Source organism: Labeo rohita, chromosome 21, assembly GCF_022985175.1.
Source record: "Labeo rohita strain BAU-BD-2019 chromosome 21, IGBB_LRoh.1.0, whole genome shotgun sequence".
NCBI lineage: Eukaryota > Metazoa > Chordata > Actinopteri > Cypriniformes > Cyprinidae > Labeo > Labeo rohita.
Window position 1 is genome coordinate 7,138,309 of NC_066889.1, and position 19,490 is coordinate 7,157,798.

The following is a 19,490-nucleotide window of genomic DNA, read 5'->3' on the forward strand; positions in this document are numbered from 1 at the left end:
TTTTTAAAGACGTTTCTTATGCTCATCAAGGCTGCATTTATTTGATCAAAAATACAGGAAAAAAAACTATAATATTGCAAGATGTTATTACAATATAAAATTATGGTTTGTATTTTAATATACTTTAAAATATAATTTACTCCTGTGATGCAAAGCTGAATTTTCATCAGCTGTTACTCCAGTCTTAAGTGTCACATCCTTCAGAAATCATTCTGGAGTAAATCAAGACTGGAGTAACAGCTGATGAAAATTCAGCTTTGCATCACAGGAATAAATTATATTTTAAAGTATATCAAAATTAAAACCATAATTTTTTTTTATTGTAATAACATTTTGCAGTATTAATGTTTTTTTTTTTCTTTTTGAACAAATAAATGCAGTCTTGATGAGCATAAGAGACTTCTTTAAAAAAAAAAAAAACATTACAAGACTTACTTATCCCAAAGTTCTGAGTGGTAGTATATATAATGACATTAATTTAATTTACTTACTTTCATGTCATTTTAAACCCATAAGACTTTGTATTTGTAATATTCTCATTTTTTTTAATATTCCTATATACACACACACACACACACAAAAAGAAGACAAAAAAGCACATTTTTGTTCATCCATTAAAGGTACACGCAAGCAATATTGTTAGGCTTCAAAGAGACAAAAATGTAATTTTAAATGTAACTAATTTATTGTACAGTTGTTAATATCAGCAGGAAGGGAACAGCATGTCGTAAGAACTTTTCATGACTATATACAGGGGTTGGACAATGAAACTGAAACACTGGCCAATATAGTGTTGGAGGTTTCATGGCTATATTTATGCAGCCTGGTGGCCAGTCTTTACTGATCGCACATTCCACCAATAAGCAGAGTGTGAAGGTTGACTTTGTGCACCCAATAGCTCAAACATTGTACCCTGAAGGTGGTGCCGTGTATTAGGATGATAATGCACCAATACACACAGCAAGACTGGTGACAAGAGTGATTTGATGAACATGAAAGTAAAGTTAAACATCTCCCATGGCCTGCACAGTCACCAGATCTGAATATTATTGAGCCACTTTGGGGTGTTTTGGAGGAGCGAGTCAGGAAATGTTTTCATACACCAACATCACATAGTGACCTGGCCACTGTTCTGCGAAAGGAATGGCTCAAAATCCTTCTGGCTACTGTGCAGGACTTGTATTTGTCATTCCCAAGATGAAATAATGCTGTATTGGCTGCAAAAGGAGGCCAAACGGCATACTAATTGTGGTCTAAACCCAGGTGTTTCAGTTTCACTGTCCAACCCCTGTATGATGTAATGACTTTGCAATAAGAATGCTTAAACTTAATCCAAAGAATCAGACTTCTGAAGTTATAAAACGACGCAACCGAATGCTCTTGGTAACTTAGTAACAATAGCTTTCTGTTTACTTTTTATTTTGACTAATGTCTAATTCATCTTCAGCATCTAGTTAAGGCACATCAAAGGCATGTTGCATGGAGGAACACAGTCCCTTGTGTGTCTAATGAGCCTGCCATGCCTTAATTAGCATGTTTGCTTTAAAGCAGAATGCATTTGATGTTAAGACTTGAAATAGGGTACAGAGAGATGATATGGGGAGGGGAGAAAGAAGCATGAACCGGAGCTGCTTTCTGATTAACTTCCCTGCTCTCCTTCTGTCCCTCCTGCTGTCTCTTTCCATCGACGTCAAAATTCCAGTCTGTCAGCCAGCACGCTGTCATGTTCCTCAGGCAGCAGCCGTGGATCGTTGACTTCCAGTCGAGGATCCCTTGCCAACTCCAGCTTGGGGTCCACTTCCTCTCTCAGCTTTACAGACATCTACCTGGAGCAGCCCGAACTGGGCGACCCTGACTTCCAGAACAAACTGGACTCAATTTTGCAGGAGGGAAGCTCCTCTGGCTACAGGCCCTCCAGCTCCATCACCACAATCCATGAGAACGAGGTGTCATCCTCCTCCAGGCAGGTCGGCAGTGGGCCGGGGATGGGCCAGAGAACCCAAGTACTGCGGCTATCGGAGACACCTCTCTCCATGAGCTCCTTGTCCCCACGTTCCTCGCTGTCTTCCCTCTCTCCTCCTTGTTCGCCCCTTGTTACCGATGCTTCCTTCCTGTCGGGAGAGGCCTTCTCTGGTCCGGCCTCACAGTTGGATTTAGATCTGCAAACTAGGCTGATGGAGCTACGGTTAGAAGAGGACCACCAACAAGGTGCAGTAGAGTCTTTGAAAGGTACATGGCTCTTTCCTTGAGCTTCGTAGCTTAACTCATTAGGCCATGATGGACATTTGTATTGCTGATAAATGCCTTTTAATTCTTGCCACGGTAAAGGTTATTTTTTATAGGTATGTTAACAGATTAAATGACTGATCAAAAAATAGACAGATTAATCGTAAAAATAATCAAGTAAGTCAACTTTTCATTATTAAAGAAGTTCACGTCCAGAATTTTTTTTTACAGAGAATTTACTCACTCCCTTTTATCATCCAAGATGTTCATGTCTTTCTTTCTTCAGTCATAAAGAAATTATGTTTTTTGAGGAAAACATTTCAGGAATGTTCTCCATATAGTGGACTTCTATGGTGCCCGTGAGTTTGAACTTCCAAAATGCAGTTTAAATACAGCTTTAAAGGGCTCTGAATGATCCCAGCCAATGATGAACGGTCTTATCTAGTGAAATTACCAGTTATTTAAAAAAAAAAAAAAAAAAAAAATGACAATTTATACACTTTTTCACCTCAAATGCTCGACTTGTCTAGCTCTGCGCAAGCTCTGTGCCATTCCGATTCAATACAGTTAGGGTATGTTGAAAAACTCCCATCTCATTTTCTCTTCCAACATCAAAATTGCTGTTTTATCTCGCTTACATCACTGTTTTTTTTTTTTTTTTTTTTTTGTTTTTTTGTTTTTTGGCCTTTTTTCCATTTTTCTTTGATAGGACAGTGGAGATGAGACAGGAAGTGAGTGGGAGATCGGGAAAGGTCTACGAGGCAGGATTCAAACTCGGGACACCCGAGGCGCAACTGCACCATATGTCGGCGCACTGTCCACAAGGCTATTGGCGCTGACTTACATCACTGTTTTACATTTTTTGTAAAGGGTGTTTGCCCCTTTTTGCGTGTTCACTTTGTAAACACTGGATCTTGAGATGTAGGACGATTTTGAAGTTGGAGAAAAAAATAAGATGGGAGTTTTTCAACATACCCTAACTGTATTGAACAGGAATGCACAGAGTTCACGCAGAGCTAGACAAGACAAACATTTGAGGTTAAAAATTCTATAAATTGTAAAAATTTTTTAGATAAGATAAGCTAGATAAGACCATTCTACCTCGGTTAGGATCATTTAGAGCCCTTTGAAGCTGCATTTAAACTGCATTTTGGAAGTTCATACTGGCGGGGCACCATTGAAGTCCACTATATGGAGAAAAATCCATTTAGATTAATAGCAGAAGTTATGCTATTGTTTATTGGTATGCTAACTAGAAGATTATGTGACTCGTAAGAATATAATCAGTAGATTAATTGCAAAAATGAAAATTTCTATTAAATTTGAACTTTTTTCGAAAATGGTATAAAAGAAAAAAAAAATCACATGAAACCCAAATGAATAGATTTTCCCTTTTCTTTATCGTAGTAACTTTATTTGCCGCCTGCAATCCAGAATTCCATCTGAAACTAGAGAAACCCTCTGAATGTCTAGTATGATAGGGTAGATTTACAGCTCACTCCCAACTAGCCAGCAGGTGAACTCACTCGAGATCAGGAATCTAACACCCATCCAGAGTGACGTGGTGTCACATTTCTACTCACCCCTTTTCTGTGCTTGCAGATGCTGTTACGCAAACAAGAATGTCTGGGCCTGGTTCGAAGAAGGCAGGAGTAACGTCTGCAGTGTCTGACGAATCAGTAGCAGGCGATAGCGGGGTATACGAGCCCTCTGAAAAAAGGTAGGCACCTAGAGTTTTGTTATAAGTGACTTTTTATCACAGACCCTGATTTGTATAGTAAAATTGCAATGTTTATTCTCACAGATCGGGGCTTCCTGTCGAGCAACAGCTGGGTTATGATGACGGGAGCTCAGCAAGCAGTTCTCAGATCAAACTCGGCCTGAAGTATGAAGCGAAAGACAAGAGATTCACAGTGTTCGTAATGCAGCTCTCCAACTGTAGCGCACTCTCCCTGCCAGCCAACCAGAACATGTGAGGATTGCATTCTCTCAGCCAGCTTCATTTAAAGTTGATGGAGACATTAATTTTAATCAGCAGGATGTAATTTTGATGAAGCATCTCTGCTAGGGAAATGTGCTGGGTTTTTACAAATGGATTTAACCCATTCAGTAGTTTGCAGTCTTTCTGAAATGATTTTAGATCAATCCATAAAAATAATTAAATGTGATTGAGAGTTAATGATTCTTGTGTACATACCACACAGACATTTTATTATGGTGTTTATGTGTAATATTTACAATTTAGCAACTATATTGCCTCTGCACTTTTGCTGAAAATTTGAGATATCTTGATTATCATTTTGGAATTGAATCTCAACTCCTTGACTTGGCATTTTAAATCATTTGATTCCTAAACCCAAGGTTGTTTTTCCCCCACAAATGTTAAAGTGGTCATATGAAGTTGCTAAAAAGAACATTATTTTGGGTATTTGGTGTAATGCAATGTGTTTACACGGTTTAAGGTTCAAAAAACATTATTTCCCACATACTGTACATTTATTGTTGCTCCTCTTTGCCCCACCTTTTTGAAACGCATCGATTTTTACAAAGTTCTCTGATTGGCCAGCTATCTAGTTCATTGTGATTGTCCGATTACCTCAAATGTTATGCCCCTTACCATGTTGTGATGCCGTGTCCCAGCGCGATGAGGCAAAAACAATAAAACCCTTTATAAATAAGGCATTTGTTGCATCCAGTGAGGACATAATTACTGATTATAATAACTCGTACTGTCTTTTTATGGATTGCATTGTGTCGCACCATGTAAACATAAAACCATGTCTGCATTTGTGATCATAGAAACGACAAACAAGCACTGCTTAAAACTCACGTTTGAATAATAAGTAGCAAATTCTTTAAATATGAAAATGTTCTTACAGGCTGTGAGTCAGAAGCACCAGACCAGACTGTCCTTGCAAAGTTGAAATTGCCCCACTTTATAGAAACAGCCTTTTGTGCACAGCCATCATTGTAGGCTACTCTCCCAGGTTCAGGAAGCAAAATACTCTGTAAAATTGTGTAATCATTTGGAAGGCCAAACAAAGTAGTTTCGCTTTCACAATGAAACACACAGCGTCTCCAAGACATAGTGACGGCAAAACAATACTACAGCGACCCCATTAAAACCCTTCTAGTTGAGAGCCACTGATGTATGATCTCTAATACTGATCTCTGATATGAAAGGCCATCTCTGATTGAAGTTTGAATTCTGTTGGATTTTATCTATTGCAGATATATCCGTGTAGTGGTATTGCCGTGCTCAGAGCCCGTTCGCTGCCTGTTCCGCACCCACGGGGCTCTGCCGCAGGAACCCTTAGAGTTTAAGGAAGCGTTTAGCCTGCAGATGTCCTCCGCTGCTCTCAGACAGAAGACCTTACGCGTGGATGTCTGTAGCACACGAAAGTCTGGTCGAGAGGACTGTCTAGTGAGTGTCTGATTTAAGAAAGACTGATTGATTATAAATGCAGTCATATAGTGTTATGTGAATATAGCCCTGAGTTATTCAGTCCTCGTGTTTTTTCTCTTCAAAGGCTAGTGCGCAAATCAGTTTGGCTGATGAGGAGTATTCAGAGGAATGGTGCACAAAGTGGTACAACCTCCTCAACTGCACATACTTGCCAGAAATGGATGGAAAGCACAAGGAAACAGAAGGCTCTGTTCAGCAAGAGCTGGTAAAACAAACACACACAAACAATCCTCAACTCATTTTACATCATCACAGCCAAATTCCGTACTAATATTTCTTAGAATCAGTCTTGTCAAACAGCTAAGCTTATTGAGGAACAAGGAGCCTTCATTAATATTACATTAGTTTCTTTCATCATTCAGATGAAGAAATGAATTCTTTCTTGCCCAAATGGTCCTTTTTGGTCTCTAATGCTGTTAGTGATCAAATTACGTAGAATTAGTTGCTTTGCTTCTTATCAGCTGTTTCGAATTTACAAACAGTCTGTTCTGTTAAGATGGACTAAGGAAATGTATCTGTATTTTACTGTCACTTTCCACAAATGATGTACAAAAACAGGACTAAGACTCTCATGATTTGTGTTACTTTCTCAAAATGAGTATTTTGTTTGGTTTTATAGAAGTAGTTCACTTCCAGAACAAAATTTTACAAATAATGTATTGCCGCGAGTTTGAACGTCCAGAATGCAGTTTCGATGTAGCCTCAAAAGGCTCTAAACGATCCCAGCCGAGGATCAATTAAAGAAAAACAAACAAACAAAAAATTATATACTTTTTAACCTCAAATGCTCATCTTGTCTAGATATGGTGATGCGCATGCGTACTCTGTGTAATCCGGGTCAATACAATATGTCGAAAAACTCCCATCTCATGTTCTCCTCCAACTTCAAAATCATTCTACATCGCTGTTTTACCTTTGTTGTAAAGGTTGTTTGACCAGTTTGTAAACACTGGGTCAGTACTTCTGCAGCGATGTAGGACAAGAGTTGGAGGAGAAAATGAAATGGAAGCTTTTTGACATACCCTAACGGTGTTGACCTGGATTACACAAAGTATGCACTGGCTAGCAGAGATGCTTGCCAGTGGCAGAGTTAGACGAGACGAGCATTTGAGGTTAAAAAGTATATAATTTTATTTATTTATTCATTTTTTAATAAAATGACAGATCGTTTTGCTAGATAAGACCCTTCTTCCTCGGCTGGGATCGTTTAGAGTCCTTTGAAGCTGCATTTTGGACATTCAAACTCGTGGGCACCATTGAAGTCCACTATATGGAGATAATTCCTGAAATGTTTTCCTCAAAAAACATAATTTCTTAATGACTGAAGAAAGAAAGGCATGAACATCTTGGATGACAACAAGGTGAGTACATTATCTCAAAATTTTTGTTCTGGAAGTGAACTACTCCTTTTGTTGGATGCAGTGGAGAAGAGATCTCACGATCTCAGAGTTGGAACAGACTAAACTCAGCATTTTTAATATATTTTATCCACCTTTTATTCTAATCCTTTTAAAACAAAAATGAGACATGAAATTTAACCCTATTAAAGGAGAAGTTCTCTTCCAGAACAAAAATTTACAGATAATTTACTCACCCCCTTGTCATCCAAGATGTTTGTGTCTTTCTTTCTTAAATAAGAAATTATTCTTCTTGAGGAAAAAAAATCTCCTTTTCAGGAAGTATCTCCTTATAGTGGACTTCAGTGGTTTGAAAGTTTGAACTTCCAAAATGCAGTTTAAATGCAGCTTCAGATGGCTCCAAACAATCCCAGCCGAGGAAGAGTCTTACCTAGCAAAATGATCGGTCAATTTAGATACAAACTGACGATTTATACACTGTTTAACCTCAAACGCTTGTCTTGTCTAAGTCTGCGTGAACTGCGTGAAATTTCTCCCCCCCCCCGGGTTCAATGCGGTCAATACAGTTAGGGTATGTCAAAAACTCCCATTTTTTCCTCAATCGCCCTACATCACTGCAGAAGTACTGACCCAGTGTTTATAAAGTGAACATGCAAAGAAAAGTTAAAACAGCGATGTAGGACGATTTTGACATTGAAGAAGAAAACGAGATGGGAGTTTTTCGACATACCCTAACTGTATTGACCCAGATTACACAGACTACGCATGCACATTGCAGAGACGAGACAAGATGAGCATTTGAGGTTAAAAAGTATATAAATTGTCGATTTGTTTTGAAAATGACCGATTGTTTGGCTAGGTAAGACCCATTCGAAGCTGCATTTAAACTGCATTTTAGAAGTTCAAACTCTGGGGCACCATTGAAGTCCGCTATATGGAGAAAAATTCTGGAATGTTTTCCTCAAGAAACAATTTCTTATCGACTGAAAAAAGAAAGACATGAACATCTTGGATGACAAGGGGGTGACTAAATTTTCTGTAAATGTTTGTTCTGGAAATGAACTTCACCTTTAAAGTATCCTGAAAAAATGCCTCATTTACATTTTTTCATTTAGCAAATGCTGTGTTCCAAAATAACTTACAATTAGATAAAAAGGTCTAGTAAATGTCTGGTAAATTACAGAAAAGCCATAATCTTCATCTCTTTATTTATTTTTAGATTTCAGCTCCCAGCACCTCAGAGAGCACTGTTGCACGCCTGGAGAACGCTTCTCTGGAGGACTGGTACGTTACCTGCCACAACTTGTATAATAAGGTTTACTCTAAGCACAGCTGTCAACTTAACAATATGTCAGTGTGAGTCTGGGTTTCATATCTCATCCAGTATCCCACCCAGCATCCACACGAACAATTAACAAGCTGTTTGGATCTCATATTCCATCTTTTTCTTTTCCAACCCCAATTTTCCTATTGAATGACCTCCTTTCTGCTGTCTCGCGGGAATTCATCACAGCGTGATGGCACACGATGACTCACTTTTCCTGATGTTTGATCTGCTCTGCCAAAATTACATTAGTAACGTAAACAGGATGAACAACTAACCCAAGTGCAGCGCATGAGCAATACTGAGCGGCATTTTTCTCTCATGCCATTTTCTGAATTTTCTGTTTTGAGCTCACTTCTCGGTAAATTAGCTCACCGTGCCACATGTTGATTGGCTGAAGGGCAGTCTCATGATGATAACCAAAACTGCATTACAAGACTTGATTGTTTCAGACAATGATTCAACCACAACCACCTGTCATAGAACTTAAAAACAAGGACAGGAATGTGGCATGGCTGCATTTTTCGAAAGCATTTCCACCCTCACACTTGGTTTTGAAAGGCTGCAGACTAGATAAGTAAAAGCGTTGCTCTTTTAGGAACTTTACGGTTTGACTCAACCATGTCACAGCAATAACTTTCGGTTTAATTTGGAACACTGTGACTTCCAGTACCGATGGTCTGAATGATGTCAAACAAAATATATATTAAGTATTTAACTTGCATTATTGGTACTATTAAAATTAAGTGCTAATTTCAAATGATTACTGCATATTTTATTTATATTTTTATTATAAATTAATTACTACCTTAACAATAACTACCAAAAATCTCTGTAAGATTTTCTTCATTAACTGAAATAAAAAAAAATAATAAAGGTTTAATTGCAGCTACTACATGCAGGAATCCATGCAGTTTGGAGTTTCGTCTGAGGCAAAATATTCTCAATGTGAATTCAGATTTGTTAAACTGTGCCGACTAATATAAATGTGCTTAGTTTGGAAGTGACCTCTGAGTAAGTGGCTTCAACATTGCGACACTATCCTTGACCTCAGAAGTTTTACTAATGTGAAAACTAAATGAATTTACCTTAATTACTTATACAAAACAAACTTGAACTTTTAATTTTGGTTGCAATCATAAATATATGGATACAATTCATAATAAACATTTGTGGGTACTGAAATGGATAGAGACTAAAAGTATCATGGAAATTAAAATGAAAGCAAAACTAAAAATAGAAATTTGCATATGATAAAAATGAAACCACTTAAGCAAAATAAAAAGTATTTATGTTCCATTAAAACTGACTGAAGCAAAGCTGAATTAAGAAACAACATGGATAGGAATATTTATATTTTTGAGCCATAATAATAACCCTGGTGTTAAATGGTGTATGTGTGATATAATAGCCCCACAGAGGCTTTGGAGGGTGATGTGTTTTTGGATGAAGAAGGTAGTGATGGTGAGGAGGATGAGGAGTTTTACCCTGATGACTGCCAGTGGGAACAGGAGGAAGAGCCAGTTAAACCTGGGCCAACAGCTGTCATAACGGAAAAGGTGACAGTGATGGTTTATTTACAAAAGACTTTCTCATTGCCTTTTTTTTTTTTTTTTTTTTTTTTTTTTTTTTTGTACCTTTTCAGTGAAACTTACTGACATCCTGTCTTTGCCTTTTTAGGTGAATAAAGAGACAAGTGTGGATGGTCTTCCGCATTCTGCCTCTGTAGTTCGGCCCAAGGAGCGGCGACATGATGTCCATCAGCAAAACCCTTTTATGCGAGGAAACACCATCATCCGGTCGAAGACATTTTCCCCTGGACCTCAGAGCCAGTATATCTGCAGGGTGAGAACACAGATACACAAACACACACACACAAATAGATGTACATATTAATACTAGTAATAGAGAATTTCTCAGAATTTCTGTGACTGATTTATTTACATTCATTAAATCACCAGATCAACCGCAGCGACAGTGACAGCTCCACCCTGTCTAAGAAATCTCCTTTCGTCCGGAACGCCTCAGAGAGACGCAGTGTTCGAATGAAGAAGGTAGCATAAAATTTGTACACATTGACATCTACTCTTTGAAAGTTGCCATGTGTTGGCATGCAAATTTACATTTTGTTTCTTCAGCTTGGTGTCTGAAAGACCTCACAGTGTTATAAGCTTAAAAAAAACAAAAAAAAAAAGCTGCACATTCAGTTTGATGCTTCATGGTTTTTGTTAACCTCTTGAAAACGCAATATAAACTAAATTACAACTCAAACACACCACCCTTCGTTAAAAAAAAACAAAAAAAAAACCAAAAACATCTGGGGGCTCAAATACAGCATGTCTCAGACTCCAAACATAAAAACTGTGCCATTAAAATCAAATTCCACTCAGGAATCTGCTGGATTTTTCTTAGGAAACTGAATTACTTTTCACCAACCCTAAAGCCAAACGTTTTCCTTAGAAAGGCGAGTTTAAGCTTTTTAGCTGGAGTTTAATATTTAATACCTACATTTCTGTACTGACCTGAGGTCAGTGTTAATGAAGCACAGTCACACTTAAATAGCCTAGAAAGGTCAGGTTTGCTCTCAGTGTGCCTTAGGAGATATACTACATTGGGTCTTTTAAAGACATTATGTTGAAAGTTTGAGTTCATTTGCTTAATGAGGACTATACAGAGAGCTTCAGTGATTTATAGTATAGGCTTTAAAGTTATTTAAAAATGAAGATCACATATCCAAGTGTACAAATGTAAGGTGAATGGTGTAGTGATTAAAGATATAGGCTACTAACTAAGCTTGGATGATATAGTTAAAAAATAACAATTATAATAGAAAGAAATAATGAAAACAAGTTAGCATGTTAGCAAGCATAAAACTATGATGAACATGAGGACTTAACTAGACCGGTTAGTAAATTACATAGATTTCTAACAGCCTTTTATTTCTGATTTGTTAATGTCAAACACAAACAAAACATGTAAGTGCAAATCTATGTGAAATGATGTAGAAAATGCACGCAGTGCTACAGACCAATCATTTTTGTACCGTTGTGTTGTGTATTTTTATTGATTGATTTATTTTTTTGTTGTTATGGTTTTTGTCTTTTGGTTTGGTTTTTAGTTATATGAGCCATTATTTTAGCCCAGCTGTTGTGTCCAAGCAGTTTCAGATTCTTCATTTTCACTAAATGAACACAAAGAAGAATGATACAGAATACTTTGAATTTATATGTGCCAATATAACAATACCAATACAGTAGTCTGGAAAGTCTGGAAAAAATCGAATCTATCCTGGAAGTGAATAGAAAGATTCTGAATTCTGAAATTTTCATTACTGGTCACAAACGTTCCCCATAATACAATACAGCAATAAACAGCAATGTTTATTTACTAGGGATGTAACGATATCAGAATCTCACAATAGAATATGATAATATAGCAATATGTCCACGATACCATGATTTATTGCAATATTAAAAAAAAAAAAAATGAAATTTTTGTACACTTTAAAGTTAAATTCTTCTGTATAATGCACTTTGAGAGTTTAAAATTAAGAGCCCAAACCCATGTTCCTAAGAAAACTTAAAGGAGTAGTTCACTTCCAGAACAAAAATTTACAGATAATGTACTTACCCCCTTGTCATCCAAGATGTTCATGTTTTTCTTTCTTCAGTTGTAAAAAAAAAAATAGTTTTTTTTTTGAGGTAAACATTTCAGGATTTCTCTCCATATAGTGGAAATCCATGGTGATCCCGAGTGTGAACTTCCAAAATGCAGTTTAAATGCAGCTTCAAATGGCTCTAAACGATCCCAGCCAAGGAAGAAGGGTCTTATCTAGCAAAACGATCGACTATTTTCTTAAAAAAAAAAAAAAAAAAATTACAATTGATATAATTTTAACTGCAAACGCTCGTCTTTCTTGGTCTAGCTCTGCGTGAACTGTGTGTATTCCTGTTTACGACAGTTAGGGTAGTTAAGTCTCAAAAGTTAGGTCTCAAAACTCCCATCTTATTTTCTCCTTAAACGTCAGATTCGCCCTACATCGCTGCAGAAGTACCGACCCACTGTTTACAAAGTAAACATGCAAAAAAGGTCAAACACTCTTTACAAAAAAAGGTAAAACAGTGATGTTGGATGATTTTGAAGTTGGAGGAGAAAATGAGATGGGAGTTTTTTGACATACCCTAACTGTCATAAACAGAAATATACACGCAGTTAATGCAGAGCTAGACGAAGACGAGCGTTTGCAGTTTAAACTGCATTTTGGAAGTTCAAACTTGGGGACACCATACATATCCACTATATGGAGAGAAATCCTGAAATCTTTTTCTTAAAAAAAAAACGTAATTTCTTAATGACTGAAAAAAATAAAGACATGAACATCTTGGAAGACAAGAGGGAAACGTGAGTTTTTGTTCTGGAAGTGAACTACACCTTTAAGTCAGAAAAAAGTCAAATTGACTTGTACCTGAACCTTAAAGGGGACTCAACCCTCTTTTAGTCTAAATTACATTCACACTGGTGTTTTAGAAGCCAAACAATTTAGAATATAATAATAATATTTTTATTTTATTGTTATTCCTATGACAGTAGTAACCATATATTGTAAAACAGTTGCACTGTAAAATAAATGAAAATGAATATTTCATAGGTATATTATTTTTGCTTTACACTACAGTAGGAAAATTACAATACTACTTTCTTAATTTCTACACTTGAAAGAGATGTTTTGAATTTGGACTGCAGTAAAATTACCCGTTTAAACCAGTAGCTGTCAGCAATACTTACTGCACTTTTAAGCTTTTATCTTGATGGAAACGACAGTAAAGCTTTAATTTTGAAAGAAATCTTTAGCTTCATTGAAAATAAGCTTACAAAAACACATCGTACTACAAATCTAGTGAAATGCTGTAATCATCTGCTGCAAAAATAAAGCATAACTGCTGGCCGTTGAACTCCCAGATGCACATTAAACTCACAGTACATGCAATAAATATGCATTCACTGTGAAATGAGCCTTTCTGAAGCACGAAAACATTGGATCATGAGCTGATTGCATGAACAACGTGCACGCTTTGCTTTGAGACGTGCAGTGAAAACTTGATGAAGGGATTGAGCAATATTGTGCTTGCTGTTTTAGTTCATTTGACAGATACTGTGCCAAAGCATAATGGCCCAAAATACAACTTTAAAGACCTTTTATGTTAGAATATTTTAAAAATCTACACTTTTTGCTCGCAAGGCCTATATTGTTTCATATCGTCATATGACCACAATAATATTGAGACAGTTTTGCTATGGCGATACCATGATATTGATAATATTGTTACATCCTTATTATTTCCAAATATTTTTACTAAAACATTTTAAAGAATGTAAAATACTGTGGAGGGAGTAGTAGTCATTTTTGCAGAATTTTGCAGTGAGTTTTCACCCCTTTGTTCCTCTATCTCACACACAGCCGCAGATGCAGATCAAAGGTCTGGACGGGCTCCTGCGCACCTCTCTAGATCTGGAGCTGGACTTGCAGGTCAGTCGTACACGGCACAGCCGACTGAACGAGGAGCTGCATGTGCTTCGGGAGCTAAAGGAGCAGTTAGAAAGCGCCCGGCAGCAGGGCCAGCACGTCCTTCCCACATGGGTACAGGAAGACGAGCGCTTCCGTCTGCTACTCAAACATACAGAGAGACAGGTGAGTCAGTTAGATTTCTAAAACTAACAAATCCACAAACTGGGCTCTTAAATGACAGTTTAGCATCTGATTTTGTCTCACCACTCTCTCTTTAGACCCATGAAGAGCAGCTACAGGAAAAGAGGGTAGAGAAGATGATGCGAGCAGCAGCTAAGGATGTGCACAAGATTCGTGGACAGAGCCTCAAAGAGGTTCCTGGAGTCCAGTCCTTTAGGTGGGCACCTGTTGCTACCCATCCAAACTATTGCTTTTGAACTGATCCTAAACATTATCTTGGGCATAGGTTATTGGAGGAGAAATAATAGCTTAGTTCCAAAATCTACTGAGCTGCAATGCTATCTACTGGTTACATAGGCAGCTACCTTCAGTCATCATCTTAAAGGACAAGTTCACTTCCAGAACAAAAATTTACAGATATTTTATTCACCCCCCTCGTCATCCAGGATGTTCATGTCTGTCTTTCTTCAGTCGATAAGAAATTGTGTTTCTTGAGGAAAACATGTCAGCAGTGTTCTCTATATAGTGGACTTCAAAGGTGCCCTCAAGTTTGAACTTCCAAAATGCAGTTTAAATGCAGCCTTAAATGGCTTTAAACGATCCCAGCCGAGGAAGAAGGGTCTTATCTAGTGAAACGATCTGTCATTTTCAAAACAAATTCACAATTTATACACAAATGCTCGTCTTGTCTCGTCTCTGCAATGCGCATGTGTAGTCTGTGTAATCTGGGTCAATACAGTTAGGGTATGTCGAAAAACTCCAATCTTGTTTTCTTCTTCAACTTCAAAGTCGTCCTACTTCGCTGTTTTACCTTTTTTGTATAAAGCCCGTTTGATCTTATTTGCATGTTCACTTTGTAAACACTGGGTCGGTACTTCTGCAGTGATGTAGGACGATTATGAAGTTGGGGAAGAAAACGAGATGGGAGTTTTTTGACATACCGTATTCTGTATTGACCCTGAAAAAACAAGAGTTTACGCAGAATAGACCAGACGAGCGTTTGAGGTTAAAAAGTATATAAATTTTCAATTTGTTTCAAAAATGACTGATTGTTTCGCTAGATAATACCCTGCTTTCTCGGCTGTTTAGAGCCATTTGAAGCTGCATTTTAACTGCATTTTGGAAGTTCAAACTTGAGGGCACCATTGAAGTCCACCACATGGGGATGATTTCTGAAATGTTTTCCTCAAGAAATGTAATTTCTTATCAACTGAAGAAAGAAAGACATGAAAATCTTGGATGACAAGAGGGTGAGTAAATTATCTGTAAATTCTTGTTCTGGAAATGGAAACTCAAATGGAAACTCGTTAGGAGCAGAGCTGTAATTCATCTGGAATGCATTTTTAAAATGCTTTCTGGGTAGGCAGCTCACTACGATTTGACAGAGCTAATGTCAAGTCATAACCCTTCCATGGTTTTACATCTGACACTATTCAATTTCAAGCTGTACTTATTGTCTGCTGTAATCTCTCATAGAGAGAAGATGGCCTTCTTCACCAGGGCAAAGATAAACATTCCTGACCTACCAGCTGACGACGTGTAGAAGATATCCACCTTAACTGCTGTTTCCATGGAGACAAAACTGACATCTGGCGGTATTATGAAGAATGAAGATTGGTGTGACAGGAAGATGTATGTTGGGCAGGAAAAATGTCATTTTAAAACACTGGGTTTTAACTCTCAAAACTGAAATTGTATAGATCCGTGTTTTTGTTTGTTTTTTAGTTAGATTTATTTTTTAATTTCACCATGTTCTGTTACTAATAAGAGTATGTCGGTATCTGTACTAGGTATTTTACTGGTCATTCAAAAACACCAGTTCGTCTTTGAAACGAGTGTGAAACATGCTGCTCTGCTAATTGGGCAGAACTGCTTACTGTAACTTTTGAAGATGTGAATACAGATACTTACGGTACTACTTCTGTTCATAGCACAAAGGTTCAGGACAAAACGAACGGGCATAAATCCTGCTATTCCAGTCACGTCCCTCTAAAACAAGCACATCTGTCCACATTTATGTTCAACAGGAGTGTTTTTTTTGTTTTTTTTTAAGCAATTGTGTAAACGGTTACAGATGTTAGCAAGCATGAATCTAAAGCATGAGTTAACTAGACCGGTTAGTAGATTAAATTGATTGCTAACAGTTCTCCATGTTCGTTTTGTTAATTGCACATGCAAATAAGACACTTGTTAGTGCAAATGTTCGTAAAATGATGTAGAAACTGCACTTAGTTCCACAGACTCTCAGGTAGAATATCAGATAGTTCATGCACTTTAATAGAAAAAGGCATCAATATAGAGAATAAAGCAAAAAAAAAAGCACATTGTGAACGCTAAGATCGTACTTTCCCATATACTAGCTCTTGTTGAATCTTTGGAAAACTTTAAGCGTCTTTTTAGGTTTTAATTAACTTCCCATTCTTGTTCCTACAGTGGCATGCTCTAATAGTGTCTCAGTTCTACTGGTTTGAATCTCTTCTAATCTAGAAACACCCTTCACATCGCTTAACATTTTAGCTCCAGACTACAAACAAGGCTTTGGATGCTACTGAAAACAAATGGTAGTCATTTCATTTACATCAAAGCCAACATCTTAACATTTCTCAAAGCTTATTGTATTTTAATTGCTACCTACCAGTACTAGAGGAGTCTTTGGTGTGTTGAATCTCACAAAACGTATATTTCACCCTATAAACAAAAGAAAAATCGGAAATTATATTTCGCTTAGGATTTGCATAAAATAAATAAAATTATTTGTAATGTAAAATTATTTTGATGATACTTAACCACATTTTCTGTAATGTGAAGGAAAACTCATTACTGTTACACAATGTCCTCTGCATTACTGTAATGAGATTTTTTTTTTTTTCTCTCTCATTACTATTTTTGTAAAAAAAAAAAAAAAAAAAAAGCGAAATTCAGTACAGTAAATACTATCATAATGTATAACTGCAATTTATAAAATTTCTTAAGAAAATACATAAACTGTAATAATATATATTATCATTTATATATAGACTGAAAATACAATACATAAGTAATGCAACAGAAATTATTTTGACATCCTTAATGGACATAAAAAATCAATCTAATTTTTGTAATTTCTTATTTTTTTTATCTTTTGAATTTGGAGAAAAATATGACCTGGACAGTTTTTGTGAGATTGACCTATTTATGAAGAACGGTGTTGAAATTTGGAACTGTATAATTCCTGCGGCAGAAAAACGTCAACACATCTAAGGCACTGAAAGCTGTGAAGGCACGCAGTTTATAATTCCCATCTCTCCCTGTAAACACTTAATAATGTATCGCACGCCACTGCAGAGATCCGTTTGTGTAACATTTGGAGACTCCTCATACGCAGGGACTCACTGGTGATTTGCATTATGTAAATGAGCACTCCCTCTATGCTAATCTAATATTAATTTTCACTAAACTCTTAATCTACATGGAAAATGTTCAGTTACGTCTAATTTTTTAAGTATCTTGATAATGGATGACTATGAATGTTACTAGCATGTCATTAAAACCCCTTTGGAACAATAGCTTTGCATCACAGGCCAAGATGTTAGTCTGAATGTAGCACTTTAAAAAAAAATCCCCAATTGTTGCGACGCTTTATTTGATATGGATTGTACATAATGTTGGCCTAATTTAACCAGTTATGATTGGTATTACCAGCCCAATTTCATTGATTTTGCTCATGTTTAAATGTTACGTGAAATCTCCATTTGATCTACATCGTATTAGGCTAAGGTGTAGCTCATGAGACGTGCTCTCGACGTCTTTGTTTTGCATTCGCTCAGTTCCCCACTGGTACGCTTTCCCATGTACAATTATGTTCTTAATGAGTTCCTCCTGTGCTTCATTATGTCTTTGTTCCTCAAGGAAATATTGAATGTACTGTCCTTGGCTCAACCTCAAATCAACTGTCATTGGAATTGTAGGAACGAAATTTCTGCACTCATTATATGGACTATGATATGCTCCAAAATGATACCACAATGTCTGAAACTAATGTGAAGTCTGGTACGGATGGTCCACAAGCCCATCTTCATCTGCAATGCACATATGCATATAGCCAAGTCTTTTGCTCCACCTAGTGGCATACAGACAGAACTGAATTTGTACTAGCACTCTTGTTAAAAAAACCTATTTTTTTTTTTCTCCATTGTAAATTTGCCTAAAATTGGTTTAGGAGATGGAGATTGCATATTTATTTTGATGGTGGCGCATTATAAACAACATATAAGACCCAACCGAAATGCTTTCCCGAAGCTTTTAGCCAAATATCTAATTCGAATAGGAGCATAATATAGCTTTCACTTTAAAGCCATTGTACTTGGTTGTTTAACTCGGTTTATTAGAATGCAAACATTTCTCTGTCTTTGTTTCTTTTCTTAAATGTATTATTTAGCAGATTAGACCCAGTTAAGACAGTACACTGCCAAACAGACTACATCCCAGCTGCTGTGTGATGTGCATTTTCTCAAATTGGCATTTTTAATTAAGGTACTTTTTTATTATTTTAACCAGAGCTTTTCAGATTTACAGTTTTTATAAATTTATGCTTATTTGAATGTAAGAGAAACAATAGGTCCCCTTTAAATTTGTATTGTTTACCTGGAAACACTATAGTTTGTCTCATTCTGAGAGTACTCGAACAATGTCTTATATTTTCACTGGTCGTACAGTATCTACCGTTCACAGTATGTGTTGGAGAGAGTTGTCTTGATTGTTTAGGTGCTCTTCAACTATCAATTCTGAGGTTCATAAGGACTTTATATTTGGCTATTTTATTTTTTGTTTGGACGCTCTGTCCAGTCATGCATAAATCATGTAATACTTGCTCAAAATAATCACAAGGAAACATGAAATGCTGTCAGTATCTGATGCTGGTAGTTATGAATGATTGTTTATTGTTCACAGTAGGATTTTTATTTAGAAAACTCCAGTGCATTTAATTTTTTTTTTTTTTAATCTTGTATTAATGATGGAAAACAACCTGATCTGATCACAGAGATGGTTTGAGAAGTACAGCTTGTATTTATTGCACTTTTGTGATTTGGGTGTGCTGTCTTTCTTTTTTCTTGTGAGACTTCTGAAAGCTGTGAATTTTATCATCGACACTGTACTGTCAACCAGAATTGTAAATATATCACCAGCACAATAGTATGTTTTGTAGTTTCACAACAAATATAAAAAAAAAAATCCTCTTCTAATCTTTATACTGTTTTGTGTTTGTATTTGTACTGTCATATTCCTGTTAGATTTATCTGTACTGAAATATTTGAAAACAGTGACATTTTCTTCCAACTATTAGTTACTTAAAGTAAAATACCAAAAAAAGGCAAAATATGGGACATTTTCAGCAAATTATTCAATTTATGCTATAAAATCTATCTATCTATCTATCTATCTATCTATCTA

General features: G+C 36.6%; 1 protein-coding gene across 1 annotated transcript in view; it reads left to right on the forward strand.

The window, feature by feature from the left end:
* wwc1 (WW and C2 domain containing 1) overlaps positions 1 to 19,288 on the forward strand; it is a 35,651-nt gene extending 16,363 nt beyond the window's left edge. Inside the window, exons 10-21 of the mRNA XM_051092615.1 lie at positions 1,703 to 2,208; positions 3,829 to 3,946; positions 4,031 to 4,198; positions 5,458 to 5,650; positions 5,757 to 5,897; positions 8,270 to 8,334; positions 9,786 to 9,933; positions 10,055 to 10,219; positions 10,336 to 10,428; positions 13,833 to 14,063; positions 14,159 to 14,277; positions 15,537 to 19,288. Coding sequence (XP_050948572.1) covers positions 1,703 to 2,208; positions 3,829 to 3,946; positions 4,031 to 4,198; positions 5,458 to 5,650; positions 5,757 to 5,897; positions 8,270 to 8,334; positions 9,786 to 9,933; positions 10,055 to 10,219; positions 10,336 to 10,428; positions 13,833 to 14,063; positions 14,159 to 14,277; positions 15,537 to 15,603 — 2,014 coding nt within the window. The 3' untranslated portion in view covers positions 15,604 to 19,288. The remainder of the gene's footprint in view (positions 1 to 1,702; positions 2,209 to 3,828; positions 3,947 to 4,030; positions 4,199 to 5,457; positions 5,651 to 5,756; positions 5,898 to 8,269; positions 8,335 to 9,785; positions 9,934 to 10,054; positions 10,220 to 10,335; positions 10,429 to 13,832; positions 14,064 to 14,158; positions 14,278 to 15,536) is intronic.
* The last annotated feature ends 202 nt before the right edge of the window (positions 19,289 to 19,490 follow it).